The sequence below is a fragment of the Spea bombifrons genome, chromosome 6 (assembly GCF_027358695.1).
Source record: "Spea bombifrons isolate aSpeBom1 chromosome 6, aSpeBom1.2.pri, whole genome shotgun sequence".
Classification (NCBI taxonomy): Eukaryota; Metazoa; Chordata; class Amphibia; order Anura; family Pelobatidae; genus Spea; species Spea bombifrons.
Window position 1 is genome coordinate 3,772,528 of NC_071092.1, and position 18,893 is coordinate 3,791,420.

An 18,893-nucleotide genomic window follows, 5' to 3' on the forward strand; every position below is an offset into this window, starting at 1 on the left:
TAAGAATCTATTGGGCTATAGGAAGGGTGACTAATCTGGATCCCTGAGCGCTATATACTTAATTCACAAAATGCGCTTAGTTAGCAGGGTGGGAATACAAGACTCTTCTGTGTTTTCTCGTCATGTCAGGGGCTCTGGTCAAGTAGCTGTATCTTGGAGTCAGTGTTTGAATCATTGATTTCCGCCATTTTTCTGATGTCTTCATAGATGTAGGAACGCTCTACTCCTGCTTAACATAATTAAATCTACAAGACTTACATCATGGTCATTCCATCTCTTAGAGTGTTGGACTTTATGGAAGGCAAGCTACGTCCCTTTGGAGGAGAATTCCCTTAAGTGCAAGAGTTTGCTGCCACCACTACGGTTCACCAACCACCAGGTCTACCTTCTTCTGATGAATCTCAGATATCGCCCTGGCAGGCATGTCTTGTTGGGAAGAAGAAAATAGTGATACATATTGTCATTCTTAGCTGAGCATCAAACCACTTTAGAGGTTCTAATCATCTTCTCAAATGGATACATATATAAAAAATAATAAACAGATTAAAAAAAACGCGATAGTTGGCCTTCCTAGAATCCCAATGAGAACCCTATAGGTTCTCTTTGTAGCTTCGTCCATCCTAGTACTTAATCGGTTAATGGTAGTTAATTAAAAATGCATATACCGACCCAGCAGATGTGATCATTCCCACTCTTCCTACAGAATACTCCTCTGTGTCCACAATAACCATCTTCCATCTGCTTTGTCAATTTTCAAAGTTGTCTTACACACATTCAGGAAAAACAAGGTTTGTTCTTATAAACAAATGTTCCTTTTTTTTTTTTTTGTACAACCTTTTAATTCCATTGAAAAATGCCACGTCTCGAAATAAAACTGCTAACGAAAGACACAATAAAAAGGACGCTTAGTTTCGATGTTTCTTTCGCGCTATCATGCTAATCTGCCGTTTCATGCTTTGTAAAGAGAAAGATCGTTAATTACAAGATCCTGTTAAAACACACAATAAAAATAATAACAAAGGCCAACGTTGGACAGGTAGCCTGCGTGCGTTTTTTCAAACGTGAAATAAGACTATATTGATCCAAATAAAGTGTTTCTGCTTTTTTAAAATAGCCAAATCAAGAGAGAGAATGTTACCAAGCTGAGATAAGTACCTACATTATGAGAAGGTTGTCCAAAACCTTAGAGTTTGGAGTAAAATTTCTCAAACTTAACAAAAAGAGCCACCAAAAATAACACAGGCATTATGACTATATATGTCATCTTACCCTTACCACAACCACAGACATACAGGCAAAACTCTTATAGAATAACATGATTTACTGATAAAGATGAGAGGAGCATGCCTACAGCCTGTGCTGGATAGCTAATTCCCTTGAGCTGTAAAAAATTATAATAAAATATTAATATATATTATAATTTTTATTCGGCAAATGCATAACCTTGCATTTATTTATGTTGAAACAATGCCTGACTCTTGCGCAATATGAAACATCATGTTACATAATCTCGTAACAATATTTACTTAAAGAAAACCCTTTAAATAACGATGCTATGCGAACCAACCCTTTTTCTATATTGTTTCCGCTCGATAGTCCTACATAATCTTCACACCAAACTTTTGTGACATATAAAGCTGCTAAAGCCCTGAGCAGTGTTGTTTCGTTAACTTTGGGTCCTTTTGACCATGGACCGAACCCCCTAGTACATTAAAAAATAAAATCAGTAAAAAAAACATAAGGCGGAAAATGAAACCTCCGTGTTTTCCATGTGTATAAAGTTTACCGCAACTTCAACTTAATCAGTAGAGTCAAATCTTATAAATCATTTCACTAACTCAGCTGCGATAACCTTCTGGAAACCAGCCTGTCATCATTGCGAGAAGGCACTTTCAATATTAATTTTAATAAGTATATAAAGCCATTTTTTTTTGAGGAATTTCCCAAATTTCTATTACTACCTCTGTGTCGATATTCTCTCTTGCTGTGGAATTCCCTGCCTTAAATACTAACATTTAATAACAGCGAGACCTAAAAAAATAATAAAATAAAAATCTGTTGAAATGTGTAATGTGAAAAACTGAGGCAGGTTACCATAGCAACTGGCTTCCTAATACAGGGAGCCTTTGTCTTGAATGTCCCTCTGAGTGACATCGGGCATTTCTATTCCTCCCAAAAGATTCAGAAGAAAATGTAAATACCGACGATTTATCTTTCACCGATGAGACTTGTAATGATGTTTTTTGCATTGCTCGGGATAAGTCAGGGTTTCTTTGGACCTGTGAATGTTTCTATCCCTTGGGTGATGGAGAATAAAGGTTTTCAGCAACCTACCCTGCTCTTTGCAGCCTAATTGTCAACTCTGTCTCGTATATGTGCTATAGGAAGCCCCATTAAGGTCTAAAATGTTAATAATTCCAGAGGAACACTCACTAAAGAGTATTCACGGGACACAATTCCTTAAAAGAATGCTGCGATAGTGTAGAATTCTACGTCGTTGTATATGGTCTTGGTCCCACAACACCTGGACCCCTTTTGTTGACCCACATAGCTGTGAATGAAGCATTCTGGCCCCTGGCTTCAGTAGCTACAGAGATAACAGGACTGTTATTGGAACCCAGAGACAACAGCTCCCCCCTCTGTTACACCTCTGAATTACAATGTATTCTCTCTGCAAGGGTGATTTTTCTGTAAGCTTCTAAGGGACGAGAGTGTAAATGAATGGGCGTCGGGTCCAAGTTGTGCCAGAGGTCTGTACATCCACAGAACATCCCAAACTGACTGAAGACACAGCCTGGTAGAGACAGAACGTGTAAAGAATCAAACACTTCCACGGTGACTGCATTTATACACGATTGTGGTATTCATTCATACGCGTTATCATTATGGTTCTGGGAACACTTTTTTCATTCTTTCCCTTTTAATTGCCTTTTACATAACCAGGTGACACAGAGTTAAAGCATCTAGATTTAAGGGGTCCCAGATCACTACATCTGAATCACTAACGCTGCACATCGGTCCCTTCCTTCCAATCTCGCCTGCGGTTCTGCTTCATCTCTTGCTCTCACGACGCAGAAACCTGTTCATTTTTATCTTCCTAAGTCTCCTTCCTCTGGTTTTACTTTCAAGCAATTAATCATTTTGTCACCTACCTGCTAACCTCCTACATTTCGCCCGTAACAATCGTTTTGTCAGCTTACGCAATGAGACTTCGCGACCTCCTTTCCGGTACAAACCCCCCCATATCTTCAATATTCTGACCGACCTACTTCAGATCGTATTCTCTCAGGAGGAGTAAGTATTAGGAGAGCCGGCATGTGTGTAGCGAATAGTTTGACCTTTGCTGGAAAGAATGGCAAACAATGGCATTGTGCGTGACAGATGTCTATGCCGTTCCCACCGTGAACGCACCTTTAAAAAACATCCTACATGAGGACGGACCCCCTTTGCAAGCAAACAGGTGGAGCTTTTCAAACCATTTTATTTGAAACGATGATGTTCTAAAGCAACACAAAAGCCAAGACAATCCTATTTGTTACATTCAAGTTTTCGTCAGAATGGCAAGCGAGGTGTCAGTTACGGAACGGAAGCGGCCAGTAGAAACATCACAATCGCTCTTTTAGAACGCTCCAACACAACCTTATTTTAGTATATTTTATGCGAAAATGACATTATTAAACCGTTTACAAACATTCACATTATTGTGTATAGAACATTGTATACCTTTAGCTTTATCTCCTACCTGTCTGTTGTTTAGTGGAAAATTATATGTGTATAAAAATGTGCAAAGAACAAAAAAATGGAAACATCTTAGACTTTTATCTGAATTTGTAGGGTTGTTATTTTGTGTGTAATTTGTCTCCATTGGTCCATGTTCTTTGATACACAATAGCAGCTGGCTTATGAACTTTGAGACAAATTGTTCTCCATTTATGAATGCTTTATATGTTGGAGAACTAACAGATTATGCAGCGCTCCTTCCGGAAGCTGGGGGAAGCGGTTACACGTAACACTTCTGATCACTTCCAAAGGACAGATAAAGACAATGAATGACACAGACAAGCATTTCATTATTTTAGGTCATTTCCCTTCAATACCCGAATCCATATAAAAGGTTATTCATACAGATACCGAGGCTTCCTTTAGCTTTAGCGGATACGTATTTAATGTTTCACACCGGAGTCCGCGTTATGCTGCTTCCCTACAATAGATGAGTCTCTCAACTGTAAAAGAATTGTACTTATCCCAGGAGACACAGAAACCTAGTCTGGGGGTCTTCGAGATGTATGGGGGGTCTGAGGCAGCTAGTTGTTGTTATAATGGTTACAGTTGCTGTAAACCTCAATACAGTTTCCAACCGGACACACTTCGTGGACACATTTAATAAGCGTACAGTACTTTGCGGTATAAAAATATTTTATTTGCTCCATAAAAAAGGTCTATCTTGGCCAACTTATGTGGGCGCCAGCCCAGTACCTGCCTCTTTAGGAGGGGAGGAACAAGTGCTACGCGTGGCTAAAACCCCTCCGTTCCCTTTTGGCGTTGGGTCCTTATAAATGTCTCCGGAGGTCAATCTAGCTCATGTACAGCCTTGGCGAAGATCTTGTATGGCTTGTGGCCCTTCGTGGCCAACTCACCCACCTCTAGTCTACCAGTATTATTGGCTCTTAAAAAAGTTAACACTGAGGTTTACAAATATACCTTTTTTTTTATATAAAATAACTGACCGATCGCATTTTACTCACTTGAAAGAAAAGACTTACAAGACGTACAGAATAGAAGTGTCTTCGTGTGTCCCTGATATTGCCATAAAATTACGTTATTCAGATTTTTATATAATACATTCATTTTTAGAGGTTTTTTTTATTGAAATGACAGCAATAAACCTAAAGGACTTTATTTTCTCGCGACGCTGGCCACGGCCTTCTTTGCCGCGTCGTCGAGGTCGCTGGCGGACAGTATGGGCAGCCCACTCTCCTGTAGGATCCGCTTAGCTTCGTGGACGTTGGTTCCTTGAAGAAACGAAAACAAAATAAATTAATTCAATATTCCGCTAGTTAATGAGTTAATTTCAAAGTAGGTTTGCCTTCTTCCCAAATCTGGAGTTCGGAATACATTACAGAACTTTTAGCGATTATATGTTTAGGGATTGTTCCTGATATCTAAACTTGTTTTACTTGTTCCAACAGCGTTATTCCTCATAGGGGCAGGTAGGGGTTCAGAAAAATCCCCCCTTGTGTTGGAAATGGGGGGTTTAGCGTGTGCAATAGACAGCGTATGGGGGCAGAAAGGGCAGTAAATATGTGGAATTCACTACCAAAAGCAGACATGGCTGATCAACAACCAAAAACACATCATGTGACAAACTAGAAACTGTGCCTTAATTCGCAATTTTCTGTGTATTTTGGATTTGCTGAACGTAATGTTTCTTTTTTTTCTAAACAAATGAACTATGAAACCACATAAAATCATTCGGATTATCCCGAAAAGAAACATCAAACTCGGCTACCGCGTCTCCAAACCAGCGTTTGAGTTTTATGAACGGATAGCCGTGTCTCAAAATAGCCGGTTTAGCGGTGTTTGCCGACGCGTTTAGCATCTAATGAACACACTGACGGCGTCGTATCTGCCCCCCTGTGATGCCGTGTGCTAAATTTGTTTAAAAAGCACGATAATGAGCCGCATATTTCATAATTACGGCGTAAAGTGTACATTCGCATCCTCGGGGCTATTAAACAGCGCGATCGGGGCATTTTGTGCTAATTACTTCAACGCGCATTTCGCTCGGAGAGACGAGGAAAGAGCCTGGAAGGGTTACTTGTAACGGTGTCCCCGCCGAGGAGGAAATAGTGCGTATTAAACAAAGGCATTCTATACACTTTCCTTGCTTTACACCAGATAAGTAACACGCGGGTCATTGGATTCACCCCCCAAACATGAGACATGAGTCCTCGGTTTATGTTACATATATACTCAAATTGTATGTCTCAGGGGGGGTAGTAGGGGGGTATATGGCATTGTATGTCCGGAGGTTGGGGTGCATAGGTGACAAAATGTATTGCATCAAAGCTGTTGATTGGACCCTTGTCTAGGTTGCTATGGCGATAACACCTGAAGAACCAGAACATATATATATAACGGCCCCAAAGAGCTACTTTTCACATAGCCGGCTCCTCCATTTATTGAATGGAGCCGCAGGAAGGAGCACGGCCTCTCCCCGCGCGTACGCCCCCCCCCCCCAATGACACCACCAGGATCCTATCTGCATAATCGGCATTAACGCCAGATATGGGGGGCTGCAGTGGTGGGAGAACGTATCTAGCGTCCTGAACAGCCCTTCCCTTAGAGAGAGAAACAATCCAATGCTCGTTCGTATGTATTCATTGCTTCGCTACACACAACCAACCATTCCAAGTGAGGCAGTAATCACGTCTCACACCCCGTTACTATCCAAAGTCATTTTCTTTTTTTGGGGGGGTGGCAGGAAAGCATATGTGTTCTCCGTCGCCCATCTGCAATCAGCATGCGAGGCGTTTGCAATTAACGTCACATATTTTACAACTGATTCTATCCTCAATGCTTTAGACAACGACTAGGATGAGGGGAGGACTCGCAAATGTAATTCAGGGAATGGAGGAATCCGGACACTTTAGGGGAGAAGTATATCTCTCTGATTATCTGATTTCATACAAAAAGGGGTTTTAGAACTTAAATAGATAGAAGTTAGATAGATAATGAATTGCTATATAAAGCAGAAAAACATTAAAATAAAGTAAAACGGTGCATTGGATTTTGTTCACATTACAAATTGGAAAAAAAAATCCTTCTCTACGTAAATCGGCCAAAAGGGTTTTCTGAAACGCATGTTTGTTTCTCGCCACAGCGTGGCGCCAGAGAGCTGTGAACCGGTCCGAGCTCGAGTTCCTTTATTCACGGCTTTCATGAACTGTAATACAATGTAACGGTGAAAATACCAGCATAAACGTAACCCTTTACAACCAGTGCCGGTAAATATATATATATTTAAATGTATCCGGCATGTGGCTGCCAGTCCGACACTCGACGGCTCAGAGTCTCATCTACTTTGCACTGAAAGTCATTATCATGATCACCTTTTATTTACACAGAGCCAACAAGTTACGCTGACAACGGCTCTGTCCTCATAGTAAAGAGAGAGCCCATCCATAATAATCTGCAATACTTTCTTAATTCTTCCCCTTGGGCCTGCTTTCCCTGTTGCAGGAGTATATGATATCACTCAGAGGCAGAGTATTTTGTTACATAGTACAAGGTTGAAAAAAAGACCTAAGTACATCAAGTTCAACCCTAACTTGTTGAGTGGGGAGACTTCTGATCTGGACCTTGATGGTCTCCTGTTACAAACCCCCCCCCTCCAGTCTAGTCCTTGTCTTCTACCAGAACCCATTCACCTCTTTTGGTTCTTCGATCCACTAAAACCAACAATACGTCTGAAAATGCATCCAAAGTGCACACAGGTCATCCTTCCTCAAAGCCTGCCTGCCTTAAGACAAAGTGACCAACCTTTGACATCTGAGCCTCTACTTACCCTCACAGAAGAACCGCTGCCCCCACTCAGCATCAATATTTAACACGTGTAATACAGCGAAAGGCTCGCCGGGATCATTATCTGGCCTGACACAGCCTACTTATTCTTTGCTCTCTTTCTTCGCCCGCTCTTTGTACCCCAGAGCGAGAGATGAAACCAGGTGTCTCTCTCCATCTTTATAAATCCTTAAATTAAAGCATAAGATTCCGGCAGCGAAGCAGAGAATTCCGCGAGGTAGACGCAAGGGTTGCAATTAGACGCCCCGTGAACAGGGCCGGCGATCCAACATTCTGTAGCATTTCATTTGTCACATCATATCTTGCTAGTTAGTGATCTAGTTGGATAATTGAATGACCAGATGGTGGACCTGCTTTAACTCTGAGTTTTAACATGAATCTTAAGTACCTGGCAGAGATGAGATGTAAAGCTGACGCAGCGACACGCGAGAGATTATTTATTCGAGAAGCCGTATTATACTTTGGGATTCTGTTCTTTGCACGGAACATCTTGTGTTCCGTTACGTCCAATCTCGTTACGGTAAGGAACATCATTAAGCAAAATGTTACCGTATGCGGTACTTTGAACATTCCAAGCAACAGAAGACATCTTTGCAGACGATGGTGAGATCGTCTTGGGCTTCAACTACATTCATTACAATTTAAAGACGTTGGGAAGGCTTGGTCGACTCAATAACAATCATAAGGAGGGCGGCAGATCATAGAAAAGCTTCGTGGATACTCGGTCTCATAAGAAGAGACCTTTCTTTTTTTGGGGAAAAAAGTACTAAATTTCTAATTCAATCCCAAAACAGGTATATCTGGCACTCGGGTTGTCTTTTGTAGATGTGAAGGCCAAACAAAGACAATCTGGTGGCCTCTGCTGTAAGTACATATACCTCCATAAAAGTCATAACCTTTACCAAAGTTCTCAACGGATCAATAATTTGTGAGGGGAACCCAAATTTACATAATTACAGAGGCGGAAATGCTTAAAACCGACCATCGGCATCCATTGGACGTTCTACCGACGATGGTCCTTAGGATGGAGCAGGGGTCACAGGGTCCCTCTAAATGCTTGGTCGTGGCTGTACGGTATGACAGCGTTCTAGAGGCCGATGGGTTAACCCTTTGTTTTCCTTTATCAATGTCTTAAAAAAAAAATGCGACATTATCTTCCATTTGGAAGACGTCAGCAAATGGAATAATCAACGTCGCTCATGGTTTTGCAGGTGGCTGAGACAGATACAGCCATCAGCTTGAAATGAGAGAGAAAAAAAAAAAAAGAAAACCAAAAAACAATAAACATGTCAGGTATCTCGCTGGCATGCTAAGAGCGAGTATATCTTACCGAGGAAAATTACCGGCAGCAAATAGACTGGGAAAATAGAATTTAAATGGGAAAATGGTTGTTTGTTTGTCAAATAAAATAAGATTAGCGGATAGTATAAAAGCACCGACACAAAAGAATCTTTTTTCCCCCCATCGTTCCCTGCGTACGTTTAATTCTTATATCAACGGCGAGGACGCGAAATGGGTTCTTTTTTTTCAATGGGAACGATAACCTCTAATTGATCGGCTGAGGAGAGGTTTATAGCAACAATGTATCTCGTCACGGTACAGAAATAAAAAAAATAATAATAAAAAAAAACCCGGCATGCGCTTAAAGCTACTGTGAAGAATGACTAAAAAAGAGGTCTGTGAATATAGAAATGTATATATTAGCTTGAGGGAATACAGTCCAGGCGGAAGCCTATATCTCCATTACTTTACACCATTTATAAAGCGTTTCCTGCTGTTTCTATACACATTATCGGGGCTTTTAGGGCTGTAGAACCCTGCGATCCCCTCATACCCAGCAAACATTCTGACCTCCTAGAAAAGAGGGGCATCAAGGGAGGAAAAAGGGGGTGATAGATGGATTTGGGGTACTTTGCTGCTACTTGGTTGCTTGTGCTTCCCCTCTAAGTAACTTGCATCCGGATTCATTTGGGAAGCACGCTCCTTTCGATCAGCGAGAATATTACTTTAAAAGAAAGAGGGGAAAGGAGATAAAACCGTCAAAAATACATAAACAGACACTCCGGGGGGTTTAGGCTGCATTATCCGAGCGAACGCAGAGGAAACGGTATAATGCAGATAAAAGGATCTTCTGACAGACAGACTCCTAAAGCACTGAATGTGTTATCTCCATTACAAACACTGGGAACCATCTTAAAACTTGCGCTATACCGTATGGATCAAGTGAAAAATGAGCTAAAAATCAACATTCTCTTTATATCTTGGAGAGAGATGATAATCTTATGGTTTATTAACCATTTTGCTGCCAGAGGAGTGGATATTCTCAGTTCCTCTCTTCCACCTCTTACTTTCCCCATTTTCCTCCTTTCACTCTATCCATCAAGATTGTCCACTCTGTCCCTGGATGCCCCCGCGGGGCAATTACCGCAATAAGCAGAATTTTATCCCCTCTGGAGTGATAGAGGATCATGAATCCGTTGGCAGCTACAGGGTTAAATCTTTTTTTTCTTTTTCCAGCAAACAGAAGCGTGTTTCTCATCTTTTTTTCTTCTCCTCTGCAAATGGTAGAAAATTCACTTAAAAAGAAAATCCCGTTCAACAGCCCCCCATCCGTCTGCAGGGGCCGCCGGCAATTTCCGCGAATTATTTTATATACTTTGTTTTTTATGTGTAAAAACGGCTCCGGAGCAGATTATTACTTTTATACGGGAGCGGGAAAGCATTCTGCATTCTCTCATTACAATGAAAATAGCAGATCCTAGATCCACATTTACCAGGCGGTAATTCCTCTCGCCGAGAGACTTAAAATAAATAGGGACGTGTTTGAAAAGTAGTCTTTATGGCGAACACCCAGTAAAGCCGCCTGGAGCGCCCCAATAAAAACCTTAACGCAACTTGCTCGCTATGTATGGACACACCCTATGGCCTTAAGCCCCTCCCACTTTTACGCATACCTGCCAACTGTCCTTAAGTGGTGTGGAAGATACTCAAAATTATGGACACCTGGATGATTTTCCAAATCTATTCTCTGATTTTTTTTTAAGACCACAAAGAGGGGCAAATTAATCCGTATAGACCTCAAGCGCCCCCTACTTGGACACAGTGGTTGCACATAGTTGCCAAATGTCATGAAAATTCTGGCCATTTAGATGCCAGCACATTTTTTTCTGATTTCTTCAGAACACTATATACATTTTGTTTTCTAAAAAAAGGGCAAATTATCCTCTGCTTTTGCATATTCCCCGGCCATCCCCAGAACAAGGGGAACACGTCCATCTGAACCCTCTAACTTTAGTTACTTGATTTCTCATTTGAGCTGGAATACATCACAGCAGGTCTCAGCAGGCTCCTGGTTGTCAGTCCAACTGCTGAATCTTATAGAAGAGATTCTATATAAAAATTCTGGCTTTTATATAACCCCCCCCCATTTTTTTGTAATGCCTCAGACTAGCTCCAAATATGCAGTCCCCCCCAAAAAATGTGAACATTAAAAATAACACTAAAAATAACTTATTTTATTCTCTGTAAGACAAAGTAAGGAAGCAGGGTCTCAGCTGGTGGGCCGCCTCTTGATGATTCAAGTAAATATAAGTAATTAAACCGGTACCATGTTCAAAGAAGCCGGTAATCCGCCCTTCATTCCCTGATCAAACAGCCCGTAATTATTATACAGTCGGCAACAAAAGATTTGCTCGTAAAATCCGACCGAATCGAGGCAGATTTAACTGATTAAAAACTTTCTACATTGAGACATTTTTAATTCACCGGATGAGGATCAGGAGCCTTCTGACTGCGGTCTCTGCACACACTCCGGTTCAAAAACGGAGGGGGGGGCACTTTTCCTTTTGCCGTTTAACCCTTTCATATCATAGTGCCCAGAAACTCGTTACTCGTTGTTTCTATCGCTGGAATAATAAGTTAATAATGAAACAGCCAGCGTATGCCTCGTGTTCTAGACGAATGTCTTCTGGAACTAAGTTATTCTTTCAAGATACAAGTATTTCAAGCAGAGAGTATGAAAAGTTATAGAAAGTTATAGAAAGTTATGGAAAGTTATGGAAAGTTATAGGAAGTTGAGTAAAGGCAGCCTACTCTTCAGCTTTCCAACAGAAGGAACCTGGGACCGGCGGCACAAACTTTCTGGGTAAGGTTTTTATTCATTGGGTATATACGCTGGGATTTTGAGGGCCGAGCATCTTGTTATGGGGATAAAATGCTTTGGCAATGAAATGGCATCATTTACCTTCGAGTCTGACCACCAAGGGAACTTTCAGCTCCAGTTCCCGGCAGGCCTTCGTTATTCCATTAGCGATGATCGCGCAGTTGACAATTCCTCCGAAAATGTTGATGAGGATCGCTTCTACCTAAAAAACAGAGAGAGAAGTACGCTTGTTAATATATACGAAAACGATTTACTGCTTACGTGTCGGCTTTCGGAATGTGAAAAAAATGGAAAGATCAAAAAAAAAAAACAGTGTTCGGAAGTTTGCGGCATTCAGCAGGTTGTCCGAAATCGGAAAAATTAAGGATTATTATGTGCATGCCGCTAAATATTGTTAATCTATCCATGTTAAATCTACAAGACGTTGATATTTGAGACACTGGTCTGTTCTCTTGCAGCCACTAAAACACGTATGGATCATGTATAGAAATCTTTACTTCCAATCACCGGTCAATAGAAGGTTAACTTGTTTTGATTGACTAACAAGTGATAGAACGTTCTGGGCTTTTAGAAGGTCCCCGAGGACCACTTCCAGAACCACCAAACGGGATGAGTATTTTCAGGCAGAAACTCGACACCGCATGATGTCATCGGACACAAAAAAAACATCAAAATCCCGTTCTAGAATGTCCGTGAACGTCCAACTTACTACAAATCCGAAGTACCGGAACCGATGGATGTATTCTTACATTCTTACGTTTGAAAATCAAGTTTATATTTAAATACAAAGAATAACGTTTCAACGTTGTGCGTCCCGGAGGGGTCAGCCGCCGAGAAGAATGCGCGTGCCCAAGCGTCAATATAATTACACACAGCCGACAGAAGCAGGCGCGATTGGGCTTTAAAATGTTGTGATTCAAACCCCAAAAAATTGCATTCAGCAATTTGCGCATGAAACCCAGCAACCAGACCGGTCCGAGCCTTTGCCGGATAAACACGTTGGAAGAAAGCCCACGCCGCGCGTGTACGTTATATCACTACGTTCTAATCAGACAGTAAACTAAAAGCGTTTAATCGACAGGAAGGCGAATCGCGACGAGATTTTAGTCTCTGGTTTTATGGCAATCTTATAATTAAACCCGCCGATGTTTTTAGAAAGTCTTGGCGATTCAGTTATACGCTGTTGGGTTATTTCTGTATTTACGTCGGACGGTCCAGTCCGGATAAATCATTAAAAAAAAAAAATTGATATAAAAAAATGCAAAAACAAGCACATTTACAAGAATTACAAAATAAAAAACATGAATAAAATGTTAATGTTTACTGGGGCCCGGCACAAAAGCTGATTTTATTTAAAATCATTCCAAAAAATACAAAAGCTCCGGGGCTCATACGCAGCCAGCTATAATAGAGACATAAAAAAGCTCAGCGCCTTTACGCCAAGCTACGGACTGTTTTATGAAAGCAGGTTTTTCTCGGGCACGGTTAGTCAGGGTCAATTAAAGAGGCAGCCCCGCTTAAAATCCCGTAAACAACTTCACGGAATCGCCTCCTTTAAACTAATGAACTATGAGCTTTTACAAGCCTGGCAACAAATCATTAAAAAAAATACAGAAAATTACTTTTTTCCCACCCTTTTTTTCAAAATTTGTCAAAATTCATTCGCTCCTATGGGTTCCGACACATACTTGACTCAAGCTCTTAGCCAACAGGTAAGTGTTACCAATCCTTGGGGGTTTTTCCTCCTTCCTTCCTAAAATGGTCATATGATGTCATACAGTGTTTCACGCTCGCACAATTCAATGATTTCCATATGGGGTAGATGTGTTTGGATAGTTTAAGTATTTGCCCCTGCCCTTATCGCAACTTAAGGAATGTGTTAACATTTTACTAGGTTACCAAAGTGCCCATAAACTGCAGACCTATTCATAATTTAAAAGGATTTCCATTCATTTTAATACGAAAAAACTCCAGGGCAAACCTACAATAATTGCTTGCGCAGTCGTGCAATCAGCATTGTCGTAACTTAAAAAAAACAACTATCCAGTCGGTGGATCACCTGCACTCGCTCAAACATACAACGGAAACAAAAATAAAAAAATAAATTGGGCTGTTCTTCCAGATTTTGAGACACGAAATAGCAAATATGTTAATTATTGACAAAAACCTGGTTTTAACTCATTTTGTTCCAATAAACTCCCTTTATCTACAGACCTGGAGGCCGCCATTGTCGCCGGTCATGTGATATTTTCCCGGCTCAAACACCACACTGAGCTGATGCTTTACGGCGATGCTAATGAAGTCTGTTGGTGGGTGCTCCTATTTGAGGAGAAGACCTGTTGAAAACAGCACCCTGCTACCATGATATCATCGACGAGCCGAAATCTCATTTTGGAACGCAAGCAAATTCAGTGCCGTTTGGTCATAAAATGCACTAAAGGATTTTCTGTTCTATAATAACCGGTAACATTTCAGAAGAGCCGCTCTCTCTGAACTCTTGTTTCACTGACCCCGGGTTCCAAACTGTATAGCAGCGCTCTGTCATCATTAGTCCGAGAATTAATAAGAGGGGCATTAGTAAAGCCTTTACTCTCAAAGCACATTTATAAATCTATAAAGAGGACGTCTAGCTGTCTGCGCTTCCAACACTCGGGTCCGCCGGGTCCGTTCTGTATCCTGCTCACCAACGCGAAGGTTAAAATATAATGGCTGGGATGCTTGTGTTATTGGGAAACAGATGAATCTATAAAGCTTTATCGTTTCATGCGCTTTATTGCAGAATAAACTTGGCTCATGCAGCCAACACAGGAATACAGTTACTCTGTTACAGTCAGGCAGATTTAAGACATGAAACAACGTTGCAGAAATAACTATAATTTAAGAAAAAAACATTTTAGACTCAATTTGCATAAAATTTAGATTTGTTCCTTGGGGCAATCGAGTTATCAATGATCCACCCAGAGATCGGGGTAAAAATCCCAGGATTTAGACTTCCAAGGTTAATTCATTCACATGCTGCTTATGCCTTCAGCTACTTCTGGAACTCTAAGCCAGGAAGACAAAAGCAATCTTGCGTAGCGACAGTAGAACGCGGCTGGATTAATATAATATATATAATATAAATATATACATATATATATTTGTCTGAAAATAATAGGTTCTGTCTTCAGCAAACTGAGAGCCACAGAGTATGAGTTCAAATTGTGATGAGGTCCTACCCTGCTGAGTTTCTACACAGTTAATCTGGAAAGTCCTCCTTAAAAGTAAAGCTGGGCTTCAATCACCTTAGTGAGTCTGCCTAAGGGTTTAGCGAATAGCGTCCCAGAACCCCCAAAATGTCCAGAACATCCTCGAAAGGTTTTTTTTTTTCTAGATACAGCATTAAAGTGATGTTTTAATCATCAATCTTTGCCGAGTATTAATATGCACGTATTCGCAACGCCGTCGGCTTGAAGGTTGTCTACAAAGATGGTGCTGTTATGCAGTTATTTTCCACTAGAGGGCAGTAGGGGCTAACATGGGAGGATTCTCCGCCCGGGAAGCAGCGATACAAAAACATTTCACACAGTATGATATTTTAAAGGGTTTGCAAGAATGTATCCAGTAACGCACATTTTGGATCCCTGGATTTATTCCGTACGGTTTTTGTGCAGGAAAGAGTAATAGTAACAGGACAGTGCCTGAATCCAGCTCAGTTATGTGTGTACCCGGCGTTCGGGGAGAGAAAACATTTTTTATTATTATTATTTTTACAATCAACCAAACATTTTTGATGGCAGTGAGGAATAAGGACGAGCTGCAGAATATAAACATGAAAGGGTTAAGTAATGGGAATGGCGGTATTTAATCTGCCAAATGTATCCGTTTCCGTAATTGTGTTTCACCTCTGAAAATACCTCCAAGGACTCCCTCCCCAGCAGAAGATTTTTTTTGCAGATGTTTCCTGTTAATGAGGCTTGGCATTACACCTTTCCTTTAGTGGGATGTGTGAGAGGGCTGGGATTTAACAGGTGTTGACATAAAACGTCTTTATGGCAGCTAAGGAGTCGGAATTTAAATCATCTTAAAGTGGCAACGTCACTGCCTGGAATCGGATTTTTGGGATAAAGAAATTTAATAAAACCGGTGATGGCTTGGGATACAGAATTGGTGCAACTGGAGACAGGCAACATTATCTAATCTGTGTCCTCCTATAGAATTCTATACTTTCATTCTGCCTGAACCAATCAACAACAATCAGCAACTTAACAATAGGAGAGAGATAACTTAATAGAGATGAATGCTGATCCTGATAGCAGAAGTTACGACGACTGCTCCCATGGTCTACACATTAGGCAGATCTAACATACACTGTACTGCTCAGATTATAGGCCGCACCGTTTCCCCCCCTTATTTAAAGAGAAAGGTTTTTTGCACCTCTCTTTCTCCGCTAATCCTTCTGCAATAGTCTGGCTTCTTGGAGAGCCTCTGCAAAGGGGAGGAGTCTGGGTGGAGCCATGGCGCCCACCATGTGGACAGCCTTTTCCCCTGTCCCTCCAATTGGGGGAGAGGGTGTGTGCGGAAGCCGCGCCCTTTTGCGGAAGTCCTCTGAGAGGCCTGGTTCACGGAGCTGAGTGTTAAAAGAGTGGTAGAGCATGAGAGTAAGAGTGAGAGCACAAGAGTGCGTGTGAGAGAGATTATCTGTTCCTTAGCAGGTCTAAAAATTAGGTAAACACAACCTTAAATGGACAACAAATGACACGACACATTACACCGCGTCATGATTTATGCAACAAAAATAAAGCCAAAATGGAGAAGTCATGTGTGAAAAGTACACCTTATGATTCAATAGCTTGTAGAACCACCTTTAGCAGCAACTGTTTTCTGTATCGTCGTGGAGGAATTTAGGGCCACTCAGATGCGATGCAAGGTGAAGTTTACCACGTCTCAAAAGCTATCAAAGAATGTGAATCAAGCCTGCTTTTCCTTTTTTATGTCATCAGTAGGTTTTGTACAAAACAAGGGAAAAAAATGAATAATTACTGTAACTCCCCTGAAATGGCAAATGTTCCTGGCACCTAAAGGGTTAAGAAAAGAGAATGTCATATGGTCCGTTTCTACAGCGTTTTCAATAGCCCATTCAGTGATAACAAGAGCGCTGCAAATTAATCAATGCTTTCTGCCATATGTTGCAATGGCGGAGACCTTTAGTAATATCAGGGCCAGGAGAAAGTGGAAATCGGTGCCGATGCTCTCAGCATTTTGTACTGGGAACATGCGCGCGTTCAGTATGTGAGAGAGGGCTTCCAAGAACCAGCAGATGCCCTGGCTGCGACGTGGGTTCTCTCTGTACCCGCTCCAGCTGTACCAAAGAACTTCGGAGAAGCGTCTCAATCCGTTCCTGTTAGTTATCAGTATCATCTGCCAGCCCCAAATGCCATTAACCCTATCATGTCCAGGAACCTAACCTCATTCACATATATAGAGTCAGGCAGGGAAAATTCTCTGAAATTTCAACAAGAGACTTTTAAAAGTATTTTTTTTTTTTGGATAATACGAAGACGTTTGGGAAATGCCAAAATCAGCCGATAATGGAAAACGTAAGAATATAGAATATGGAAAGAACAGCTCAATACTGGGATAAAATATAAAATGCAAACAGCAAAATAAAAAAAAATATAGTATTAATGCTGGATTCTTTAATTATTATTTCATATTTATTAATACAAGATGCTTTTTTAATGCTCATTTTTAACAATAAATAATAAAAACCGCAGAAAAGGATCATCTCAAGTTTATTTTTGTTTAGGTTGTGTTTAGAACTTCACTTTCTACCATTACCGAAATTAAAAAGAGCTCAAAGACGCAGTAAAGTAGATGCCCATTGGCCACCAGGGGTGGCAACATGTTTGCATGTAGTTATGAATGGGCTAGTCCTCTTCTAAGCACGTGTGCCTGTAATCACTACGTGTTCAAAACGTTCATGCTACAGAGTTACAATCATTTCTCGACAGTTCCTGAAGTCCGAGGTGGCCCTCTTTGCCAACAGATAGAAAGACTCTTCAGCCGTGGTGATAGCGGGACGGATAGCGATGCAGAGATGGAATAATGAGCCTCTGGAGCTCATGGTTTTGTCACTTGAGAAGCTACCCTGACAAGTATTCCCTGGGAAGCCGACGATCCGCAACCAGAGAACGCTACAGAATTAGGTCAGGCCGGCCTTCCGTGGAACGAGCGAGCTAAAAAATCCTTAATGGCAACCGAAGAAAGAGCGCATCAATTAGGGTGAAATAACAGGAGATCCCAAACATACAGCTAAATGTGGAAGTAGGCGTATAGATATCTAGCTACAAGTGAGAGACGCTTTGGAATCAACAGAACCAAACATATGAAAGAGAAAATGAAATTCCAGAACGAGGTAAGAAGAGCCATTCCACCCCGGGGATTAGGAGGCAAGGAGATGGAGGCGAGTTTGCAAACTCTACCTGGTGAAGCCTGGGGCCGATGCACTTTTTTGGGGAATTTTGTCACGAGGTTTTGTTATAAATTGATTTTTATAGAGAATAACACAGAGGAAGCCAGATATGGTGTGAAGCTTGGCTGTATTCCCAAAAGTGGGCCTGCGTTTTAGTGAAAGCTGGAGATGAGGGGGGCAGAGAGACACAGAAGGAAACTAACCTGAAGACCAAAAGTTTTCATTTTCATTTTTCACAAACTTTTTTTCTATTATTTTTGAGACTAATAAAAGTTTTAAAATGTTCTTGGGGCCCAATAATTCTTCAGAAAGTATCCTTCCATTATTTTATATATAAAGAGACACAGCAGAAAAGTCCTGGTATTAGAAAACAAAGCTATAGAGAGAGCTAGATTCCAAATTAGGGTCTCTGTATTACAATCACCCAAATGGGAGAAAGCTGATAACTGCCCCCCCCTCGTGTCCGCTTTAGATCAGAGACACCTAAGAAAGACCCCGACCCCTCAACCCAAACACACACCGACGCACCACAGTCCCTTCAATATCCCAGCTGTCATTCTCTGCCCCTGTATGGTTCCTGGGGTGGTGTGATGAGGAAGAGTACTCACCCCGCAAAATGTTTTGCATCCCTCTAGATTGTAAGCTAGCGAGCCGAGCCCCATCGTCCGCCTCAGTCTGTCAGACCCCTTTGTA

The 18,893-nt window shown here is 41.3% G+C and overlaps 1 protein-coding gene across 1 annotated transcript in view; it reads right to left on the minus strand.

Annotated features, from left to right (window-relative positions):
- Window positions 1-4,398: 4,398 nt before the first annotated feature.
- The window catches only part of SUCLG2 (succinate-CoA ligase GDP-forming subunit beta), a 71,182-nt gene continuing 56,687 nt past the window's right edge, over window positions 4,399-18,893 (minus strand). The window contains exons 10-11 of the mRNA XM_053469925.1: window positions 11,828-11,948; window positions 4,399-5,012 (exon numbers count right to left, since the gene is read on the minus strand). Of these exons, the coding sequence (XP_053325900.1) occupies window positions 4,897-5,012; window positions 11,828-11,948 (237 nt within the window). The 3' untranslated portion in view covers window positions 4,399-4,896. The remainder of the gene's footprint in view (window positions 5,013-11,827; window positions 11,949-18,893) is intronic.